Source organism: Rhipicephalus microplus, chromosome 4, assembly GCF_043290135.1.
Source record: "Rhipicephalus microplus isolate Deutch F79 chromosome 4, USDA_Rmic, whole genome shotgun sequence".
NCBI lineage: Eukaryota > Metazoa > Arthropoda > Arachnida > Ixodida > Ixodidae > Rhipicephalus > Rhipicephalus microplus.
The window spans coordinates 148479100-148489394 of NC_134703.1; the positions used below are offsets into that span (position 1 = coordinate 148479100).

Consider the following 10295-nt stretch of genomic DNA (forward strand, 5'->3'; position numbering starts at 1 on the left):
TAGAGGAACCTTGTTAAACGGGAATAAAGCGCACGAGAAAGTAATCAAAAGTGGGTAGGTTTAACTAAAATCTCAGTTTGCAGCCCTTGCAGTACAAGGGGTATTAATTTATCATAAAACACGCAATGACTGCGGGCAAGTGCATGCACTAAAATGGTAATACATGACATCAATGACCACTGAATAGCTGCAGAACATTTCCGCAGATGTTTAGTACTTAACGTTGCAAAATAGCTAGAGTAACGAATACCCACTTTCTGAAAAATCATGCTTACTACACTTTCCAGCAGGCGAATGTTCCCACTGCTGCAGTGGAAATGGATGTGGAGGCCACTGAAGCGGCTGTAGATGGCAGTGACACAGTAACACGCAAGCATCTGAGAACTTAGTGCTTTATTGAGTGCAGGACTGGAACCTTGAGCAGGGCGACAAGGTGCTCAAGGTGAGTAGACCCTTTGTTTACATTTTACATAAGGGGCATAAGCATTCTCCATGTTCTATTATGATGACTGAAACCAACTTGGGCTGTAAACAAGAACCATGCATTGTATTGAGGGCATGGTATCGGGTATCTGCAATGATAAACTGCCGGGCAAAAGGTTAGTTAGCCCTGGGGCTCTTTCATGGTGAGAGATGCATTTGAGGACATTAATAAAGAGCAGTTTCAACAAATGCTTGTAGGTCCACACGAGGAGGGCATAGCTTGTACACAAAGCTTCCCACTTTCAAAGGATGCCATCAGGCCAGTTGATCTTCAACTGAGGGGAAGTTGTTGTGCCCGTTGCAATTCTTGGCAGCAGCAGCAGCTTCCAGCCACGAGATGGTTAAGGGTTTACCGGCAGCTCACTTAAACATTTACACCATGATGATTCATCGCAGGTGCTGCGGGAGATGAAAAAATCAACCACCCGCATCGCTCCTGCAGAACGGCGTGTGGCAGCGGCACAGGAGAAAGCGGCAGCGGTGCAGGAGGGCACTGGCCATGGCTGAGGGCTTTCTGCGAGAAAGGGATACGTAGTTTAGTTTAATTTTTCGTCATGTGTTCAATGTTTTTTCTTGTCATCATTCATTATAGATTTGTCGGTTTCAATGTGTTTAGGTGCTGCTGTTCATGTTCAATTTTATACGGTTCTGGAGACATATACATAGTTTAGTTTATTTTTCGCCATGTTTTCAACTTTTTATCATTCATAATTGGTTTAGTGTTTTTGATATGTTTACGTGTTGCTGTTCATGTTCTATTTTATTCATTTTTTGTTTGCATTTAGTACATATTACTAGATTTAGGTTAGCATTTACTTTGTATAAGGAGTGCAGCATTTTTTATGTTCGATATATGCATTTCTCAATGTATGTTCGAGCTGTTCTAGTGGCAGTGTTTTTTACCCACATTTCAAAGGTGTCCAGTCATTCACACGGAGACCACGAGTGTATAGTTGACATTTTCTGTTAATGTTTCTTTGATATTTGTATTGTCCCACTGTGTTTTCTAGCTCACTGTGATTTTTATTCAGCATTACCACATAGTGTAGTAATGTGATATCTTTTTGCATCACACTGTGATATTTTCATTTCAGCACAATGAGGCTAAGATGCAACAACTACATTCCGAATCTTGTTTGGGAGCGCTAAGCTAGTAAGTGGTCATCTCGCATCTTGTTTGGGAGCGCTAAGCTAGTAAGTGGTCATCTCGCACAGTTTTACAGAGGAAAATGGTCATCACAGCAACATGCCAGCGATTGATTTCATCTAGTTTTCGTTGTAAACGACTCTTTGCGGGAATAAATTTCGAACGTGGTATGGCTTGGGAGCCGCGAGATGGCTGAGGGAATTATTCATGCTGTATGTTATCAAAACAACTCGCCTGTTTGCCGTCTTGATTTGCATATTTTTTAGCATTGCAGCATGACTGCAGTCGTGAATTCAAATAAATGTTATTTTAACATTCACACAATGTTTAGGACAATGAGCAAAAAAAACAGCACAACTTGACAAGCACAATTGCTCGTCAAGCCTGGCGTGCACAATTGAATGCTTGTAGTCAGTCACTATGACAAGATATGGACTTATGTATCATGTGTTCATACAACATGTTTTTAATGGAATCTCGATTTTTATGCGTTCTGGTGAAAAGAATTTTGAGACGTTGCTGCATTGTTCGCACAATTTTGTGATAGCAACATTCAGCACAGAGTGCCGCTCATATATGCTTGCTCCAATCTAGTCTGTTGTGACTGTGATCGCTATTATGGAAAAGGGTGTTTCTGTTGCATATTTCATGTGCCACTTAAAGAAAATGCAGCATTTTGACATTGCCACCTTGCTTCATATTGAAGCACAAGTAAGTACTCTGTGTATTCAAATGTGGCAAACACAGCCCTTTCATGTCTAGATGCACTAGAATCAGTGTAAATAAATTATGTGTGGGATATGAAAACATGAAAACTCACCGTTCCTGTGTACTTCAAAAAAGGTCCAAGACAGCGCTGCTGCCGTCTCTGAGCAGCACGTTGCGTGGTGTGAGCATATGGCTCCCCCTTGGCTCTCCATCGTCATCCTCAGCTGGTGGCATGTCCACGACATACTCGTCCAAGGTCCAGTCGCCTGCATGCAACGCAATGTTGTGGAGAGCAAAGCAAGCATAGATGATTTGCGCTGCCCGATCGGGGTTGTAGAGCATCGTTCGAAAGTGCTGCAAGCAGCGGAACTTGCTTTTCAACACGGCGAAACACCTTTACACAACATTGTGCATGGATGCGTGCTCCTTGTTGTATCGGCCTTCGGAAGTGTTGCACGGTTGACTGCCAAGGACTGGAATTAGGAGCCATGGCTTGAGGGGATAGCCTGCGTCTCCTGCAATGTAAGCATAAAAGCTGAGTGCTCTGCCCAGATAGTACACATTAATACTTACCAAGCAGATATTCGCCAGGCTGCAGATGTGCAGCTAGGCGTGCACGCAGTGGGTTGTGTTCCCACACCCAGGAGTCGTGGCACGAATCTGGGAATCATGGGTCTATGACAATTATGCGCAGCCATGCTTTGCACATCTGCGATGAGGAACGATATAAAATAGTACTGCATTTATACTCAGAATAAATCCCTTTTTTCTACACATATGCAGGAAACAATGCGTACTAGTACAGTCATTGGTACAAGGAGCTTCACTTAGAGGGAAACACAGGGTGTAGCACACTGAGGAGGGGGGAGTGTGGGGGCAACGACCCCACCTCTGCTGTACACATAACTACGACTTCCACTGAATGATCGATAAGTGAAAAGCTACGCGTTGCTCTTGGGAAAAAACACTCGTAAATACCAAAGCAAGCTCGTCCAATTGTGATTGTAAGCACTTTCGTGTTGGAAATACCTCCCTGTCGTGTATATACTTCTGCTACGTCTGCTGCCCATATTACCGATTACCTCTAAAATGCACAATTCAATTGCGTATGCATGCCAGTGCAAAAACGGCAACTGGCTCACGCACAAAACACTTGCCACTTATTATTACCGAGGCCTTGCGAGCCACCATCTAGCTCGCACCCAATTCCCTGCAGGTTCTTTTTCATTCGTTGCATTATTACTTTTTCCGGCTTTGGCGTCACAACTGAACAATTGCTCCGAAGGGCGAGTAATAAACGATCCTAACAGTACTTACGATCATGACGTTAGGACATAATAGCCCCTTCTGGACATGAAGCTCGCCGTGTCGGCCAGTCTGAATCCCTCTGGCCTGCGAATGGTGACCAACGTGCCATCGGCACACGCCAGCACCCCTGGGATGCAACCGCGTAGCACAAACTCCACCTTTGCCTCATCCTTAGCAGTCAGTAGGAAGTCCGCCACCCTTTTTCTAGCAGCCACGGTAATGATCGCCTCCGTCACCTCGTGGATGGTGTTGCTCACCGCCGACTGAGACATGCCGATGTGTTCCTCGCGACCAATGCTCTTCTGGAAGCTACCGGTGGCGAAAAATCGCAGCGCGCACAACACCTTTCTCTCTGTGGAAAGGCCACTGGCTCGCTGGCATCCGATGATAGGATCAAGTTCGTGGCACAAGCTACGCACTGTTCGTTTGGACAGACGAAAACATTGCCGAAACTCTTCTTCGCTGAACTCTTCAAATGCATCTTTTACCTCGCGTCGTCACCTCTGCTCGGTTAAAGCTACCGCACAGGCAAGGCGAAGTACCGTGTCAGTGGGAAACGCCATGTTGTCTAAGTGCCCCGGTGCCGAAAAGTCGCGCATTTTTTCCATTTCAATCCAATCCAGGCCACCTTGCAGCCATTTCAATCCATCCGGTTGCTTTCGGACAGTCTCTCCGACCGTTCCATCGCCTTTCTCCGAAAACCGAAAAAAAAGTCACGTGACACTCCAGTCCACGTCACTCATAACGTCACAGCATTCGTCACAGCATTCGTCACAGCTTGTATGGGCCAATCGCGTGCGACTCAATGGAAGAGACCGCCTTTGTCCGGATTTGGAACTTTTACATAATTGCGCCACAGGTCGCGCCGTAGCTTTTTTGTGGGGGGCGGAAAAAGGCACGTGGGCCCTTCGAGGTCCAGGATAGCTATTAACAAGCAAAACAACAAGGGGGACTCTTCGACAGGGAGTGTAGACAGATACGATTCCGAAGTGGCACCAGTATCTAGGACACGTAGAACCCGGCGGAGATATCGACGTAGGGTATATTAGCATGCAAGGTGGCAGGGATAGCTTAAAGTGGGGAAAGATAGAAGAACAGCTCAGGGAGGAGAAGATGATGGTATATGGGTTTGTACAACTTAGGGACATAGATTTGACTGATATGTAAGGTTTAACGTCCCAAAACCACCATATGATTATGAGAGACTACGTAGGGGAGGGCTCCGAAAATTTCGACTTCCTGGGGTTGTCTAACGTGCACCGAAACCTGAGCACACGCAGCTACAACATTTCCGCCTCCATCGAAAATGCAGCCACTGCAGTCGGGATTTGATCCCGCGATCTGCGGGTTGACAGCCGAGTACCTTAGCGACTAGACCACCACGGCGGGGCTAGGAACATGGAACAACCACCTAGCAATCAGGACTGCGCTTGGGGAATATTGTAATAGAGCAGAAGGCAGCAGAAAGGGGGGGGCTATTGAGACATTTATTCATAAATGTACAGACTGGCAAAGGCTCAAGTAGAAGGGCGGGTAACATTTATGGCTGAAAGGGTAAGTCGCTCGGCCGATGACGCTCCTGGGTTTTCTGTACGTGCGTACATGGGCAAAAGCCCGGGAGTAAAACCAAGAAATTACGCAGTGCATAGAAAATGACATTGAAGAATTAGTTAAAGAGTGTGAGGTATATACATTAGCTGACAAGAATGCACACATAGACGATATGAATGAATATACTGACCCAACAGGTAGAATGTTAATGAATATGTGTGAAAGGCATGATTTATTCATTTGCAACAGTGCCGAGAAGTGCGGACGGCAGATAACAGGGGAGGTGGGAGGGCTGCAGTTGACGATAGACTACGCAGTTAAGTCACATAGGATGTATGATCGGCTAAGGGTCACGAACATAGATGAATATGGGTCCAGAAGCTTAGGCAGTGATCACAAACGTATCAAGCTGAGTTGGAAAAGAAACGAAATGGGAAGGAGGTATTAGGAGCAACCATATGGTATTATATATTCACAAAGCCAAATAGAAATAGCAACTAAAGAGATTGAGAAAATTATCACTGAAGATATTGAAACAGAGTGGACGTACCCAAATTTAACTAGACTGTCTGAGCTAGAGCTTGCTATGGTACGAGTCAAATCAACCGGGAAATGGAGACAAAAACTGAAGAGCTGGTAGGCAAAAGAAGTTTAGAGAGCCATAGTAAGACGTCAGGAAGCCTCTAGGTTTTACAGGTATGCTAAACAGAGGGGTGGACCAGAAGATGACGTCGAAAGAAAATAGATAACTTTTGAGTAGCAGAAGGCTTGCGTCCAATCTTATCAGTGAAAAGATTAGAAGAAAGAAGGCCGAATGAATGGCGGAAGTAGACAAAAAGGATAGAAAAGCAGCTTCTAAACTGGAATCATCTCAACTATCTGAGAAATAAGACAAGCATGAAAATGAAGTTTATAACTACAGTTGAAGGGGTTACACTAGAAGCGGATGAGGGAATGGATTATGTAAGAACAATGATGGCAGAAAATTTTAAACACCAAGAAAGTGCTGCGTTTACCATACCAGTAGAGGATGGGCCCATTAGCGCAGTGGCTCCACTGAGACAACAAGAGTGGGAAGGGGCAGAGAACAGGGTTACTAATAGCACATCAACAGGCCCTGATGGCATATCAATTATACTAATAAAGAAACTAGAACCAAATTCTAAGCAAACATTAAGAGAGGCAGCGAGCAAAACAATAACGGATGATGAAGTTCCTAATGGGTGGAAACTAAGCAGGATGAGTATGATTTATTAAGCAAAGAGGGACAAAGCTGATATAAACAACTAACATCATATTGTCACGACATCAAAACAGAGGTCTTACCACAGAGATGGAGACACCAGAAGCGGGTCGGTCTTTTTAATAGAACGCGCAAGAGAGTTCTTCTTTTTCATCCATTTTATTGTCCTTCATGGCACATGCACAACTGCCATTGTTTTTCTTTTTGACAAGCACGTGACATTTGCCTCCCTCCGAAAAGTGCATCATCCTGATGCACAAATCAGGCACTCTACCAGGCGTATGAAGTCGTCGCGTCGACACAGTAACAGGGAGCTAATTAACTCGATAAATACGGTTTCATACGCACGACGTGCACGACTTCGGGTAAATGCGTTTGGCGCTTAGAACTCCAGTAAGTGTCGGGAACAACTTCGTAGTTCACGTCGTTCGAACGTCGCGTGACGCTGCATGGGCCAAAGTACCGTCTTAGCAGTTTTTCAGACAGTCCACGTCGACGTATCGGAATACATCCAGACTTTGTCGCCTGGTGTGTAGCTAATGAACTTGTGTCGGGGGTCATACCGCTGTGCATCTTGATGCTGTTGATGACAGATGCGCACACGCGCGAGCTGTCTGGCTTCTTCGGCACACTGAGTGAATTCTTCGGCGTCTACATGGATGTCGTCACACTCATGCAGCAACATAGCGTCCAATGTTATCTTGATTTTGCGACAATAGGTCAGACTGAACGGTGTCATTGCAGTGGTTTCTTGTCTAGCGGTATATAGGCACAGGTCACGTACGACAATATCTTATCCCAGTTTTTATGTTCCGTGTCAACGTACATGCTGATCATGTCTGTTAGGGTCCATTGAGATGCTCCGTCAGTTCGTTTGTCTGCGGATGGTATGCAGCTGTTCTCCGGTGAGCTGTACCGCTGAGTCTGAGAAACGACTCCAAAAGCTATGCGGTGAAGGCAGGCCCCCTGTCTTTGATCACTGCTGTCAGAGCGCCATGCCTAAGGACGATGTTTTCGATGAAGAACTGAGCGGCTTCTGCTGCTGTGCTGCGCCGCATAGGTTCAGTCTCCGCATAACGGTCCATGTAATCGGTGGCCACAATAATGCATCTGTTCCCTGTTATGAAAGTTGGAAAGGGACCCAGGAAGTCCATTCCAATCTGGGTGAAAAATTTCGCTGGTGCTTCGATTGAATGTAAAAGACCGGCTGGCTTGCTGGGAGGTATTTTGCGTCTTTGGCAGTTGGCGCAAGTTCGCACGTGATGGTTAACAGCAGCAGGTAACTTTGGCCAGCAGTACTTGCATCGTAGTCGGCACAATGTTCGGGTGTAGCCTAGATGACCAGAAGTTGCTTCATCATGGCTCGCTTCCATAATTTCTTTTCGAAGAGAGGCAGGCACAACGAGCAAGTGCGGGTCGCTGGTTAGTGAGAAGTTTTTCTTACAGAGAGCATCGTTTAGCAAGAAAAAAGATGGCAGTCTTCTGGCGGATAACCGCGGCATGTCTTTACGTCGTCCTTGTAAATATTCAATGAGTGGTAACAGCTCGGGGTCACTGTGCTGCTCCCGTGCAACAGTGGCCGTGTTGACAACTCCCGAGAATGCCGCGTCGATGTTTTCGTTATCACGAGCGACAGTCTCCAATGGTGACGGTGAGAGACAATCGGCGTCGGTGTGCCTTTTTGCAAATTAATAGACGATGGTCGTGTCCAACTCTTGAAGCCTTAGGCGCCAGCGCGCCAAATGGCCAGATGGATCTTCAAGGTTGGTGAGCCAGCACAAAGAGTGATGGTTGCTAACAACCTTGAAGGAGCGGCCGTACAAATATGGACGAAATGTGATGACCACCCACACCATGGCGAGACACTCCTTCTCGGTAGTCGAGTAGTTCTCCTCCATGCGAGAGAGAGTTCTGCTGGCGTCGGCTATTACTCTTTCACAGCCGTCTTGCCACTGCACCACAACGGCACCTAGACCTACATTGCTGGCGTCAGTGTGAAGTACTGTATGGGCGTCCTGGTCGAAGTGCGCAAGGACTAGAGGTGTTTGCAGTCGTTGTCGTAGTTCATTGAATGCCATTTGCGCCTGTTCACCCCAAAAAAAAGGGGACATCCTCCCGTGTGAGTCGTGTCAATGGCGCCGCAATAGACTAAAAGACCTCAATAAATTGTCGGTAATAGGCGCACAACCGTAAGAAGCGCCTCACAGCCTTTTTGTCACGGGGTGCAGGAAATTGCGCTACGGCGTCTATTTTGGCCGGGTCAGGTCGAACACCCTAGTGACCGACGATGTGGCCTAGGAAGCTGAGTTCGTTGAAACTAAAATGACATTTTTCTGGTTTTAAAGTCAGGCTGGCCAAGCGTATGGCTTGGAGTACGGTGAACAGGCGTCTGAGACGTTCCTCGAAAGATGCTGAGAATACAACAACATCGTCCAGATAGACCAAGCATGTTTGCCACTTCAGGCCCGATAGTACGGTGTCCATGAGGCGCTAAAAAGTGGCTGGCGCCAAGCACCACCCAAAACGAAGCACCTTAAATTCGTAAAGGCCATGAGGCGTCACAAAGGCCGTTTTTTAACGATCTCGCTCGTCTGCCAGTAGCCGCTTCGGAGGTCCATTGAAGAGAAATAGCGCGCATGACGCAGCCGATCGAGTGAATTGTCTGTGCGGGGCAGTAGATAGACGTCTTTCTTCGGGACTTGGTTCAACTTGCGATAATCAATACAGAAGCGCAAGCTGCCGTTTTTTTTCTTGACCAAAACCACTGGGGACGCCCAATGACTTTTCGAAGGTTATATGGCGTCATTCCTGAGCATCTCGTGTACTTGCTGATGAATCTCCTCGCGCTATTTCGGAGCCACGCGGTAGTGGTTCTGCCGAATCGGTCGCGTGTTCTTCAGTAATGATGCGGTGCTTGGTCAATGGTGTTTGCTGGAGCTTTGACGTACGCGAAAAGCAGTCTTCGAATTGGTGTATAGGTTCAAGCAGGCGCTTCCTATGAGAGGGCGGTTGCATGGAGCAGATGTCCACCGACAAGGTTGTCGAGGCGGGACAGTGGCGTCATCTGGTTGCAAAGCAAAACAATCTCGGGCTTGGTCTATATTGTCGTAGTAGGCAATTGCGGTACCCTTCTGAATTTGATGGCTCTTGTTGCCGAATTTTGTGAGGAGGCCTTCGGCCTGTCCACCAGTAAGCGGAAGGACGCCCCTCGCGATGGAAATGCCTCGCGTGAACAAAAGGGCGACTATGTGCTCCGCTATGACAAATTTATAGCAAGGCCACCCACTGGACACCAACACAAGGCAGCAGGATCTCGGTGGGAGTGTCGCATCGTCGGCTATTCGCAAACGGCCGCGTGGTTCGTCGTTGCTATTGTCGGCATACGGATGTGTGCAAAACGTCACCATTTGTTGAGGGATGTTGATAACAGCGCCATGATCTTGAAAAAATCCATGCCCAAAATTAACTCTTTACAGCAGTCTGGCAACAGGATGAAAGTGGCCACGAAGCTAGAATCGCCGATGCGAAGTCAAGTGGAGAATTTACCCGTGGGAGTCATCAGTTGACCACCAGCACTCCTTATGTGCGGTCCTGCCCACCGTGTCTTGACCTTTCTAAGGCGGTGAACGAGCTCTTGTCGCATGATTTAGAAGTCGGCGCCAGTGTCGACCAGTGTTGTAACGCGATGTCCATCAATGAGAATGCTAAGATCGGCGCGTACAACTTCATCTGCATTAGTATTCGTCGCCGTATTCGTCATCGTTGTCGTCATACCTTCTTGCGATGATAGGGGGAACTTTTCAGTGTCTCGACGATTGGCAACCTTGCCCCGCGAGGTCGCAGCAGTTAGTTTCC

General features: G+C 47.0%; 1 protein-coding gene across 5 annotated transcripts; it reads right to left on the minus strand.

The window, feature by feature from the left end:
• Positions 1–376: 376 nt before the first annotated feature.
• On the minus strand, positions 377–3830 carry LOC142814646 (uncharacterized). Of its 5 annotated transcripts, none has more exons than XM_075893744.1 (5): positions 3656–3830; positions 2912–3047; positions 2733–2853; positions 2451–2604; positions 377–993 (listed from the first exon to the last, which is right to left on the minus strand). In XM_075893744.1, the coding sequence occupies exons 2-5, from the start codon at positions 3034–3036 to the stop codon at positions 848–850; spliced, it is 546 nt and encodes a 181-aa protein (XP_075749859.1). In that variant the 5' UTR covers positions 3037–3047; positions 3656–3830; the 3' UTR covers positions 377–847. The 5 variants fall into 5 exon arrangements, 2 of the variants coding, with proteins under 2 accessions (XP_075749859.1, XP_075749857.1); XM_075893742.1 differs by having other exon boundaries at positions 377–997; positions 3656–3828; XR_012895006.1 differs by having other exon boundaries at positions 377–997; positions 2713–3047.
• Between the last annotated feature and the right edge of the window lie 6465 nt (positions 3831–10295).

What these genes read in the sequence shown, in the direction of transcription:
- LOC142814646 (XM_075893742.1), bottom strand. Translation starts at nt 3,036, where the DNA reads ATGGCTGCGCATAATTGTCATAGACCCATGATTCCCAGATTCGTGCCA. An exon ending in ATGCACAATGTTGTGTAAAG is followed by an intron (nt 2,605 to 2,732) that starts GTGTTTCGCCGT and finishes CGTTGCATGCAG; the next exon opens with GCGACTGGACCTTGGACGAG. An exon ending in TTTTGAAGTACACAGGAACG is followed by an intron (nt 998 to 2,450) that starts GTGAGTTTTCAT and finishes CCTTTCTCGCAG; the next exon opens with AAAGCCCTCAGCCATGGCCA.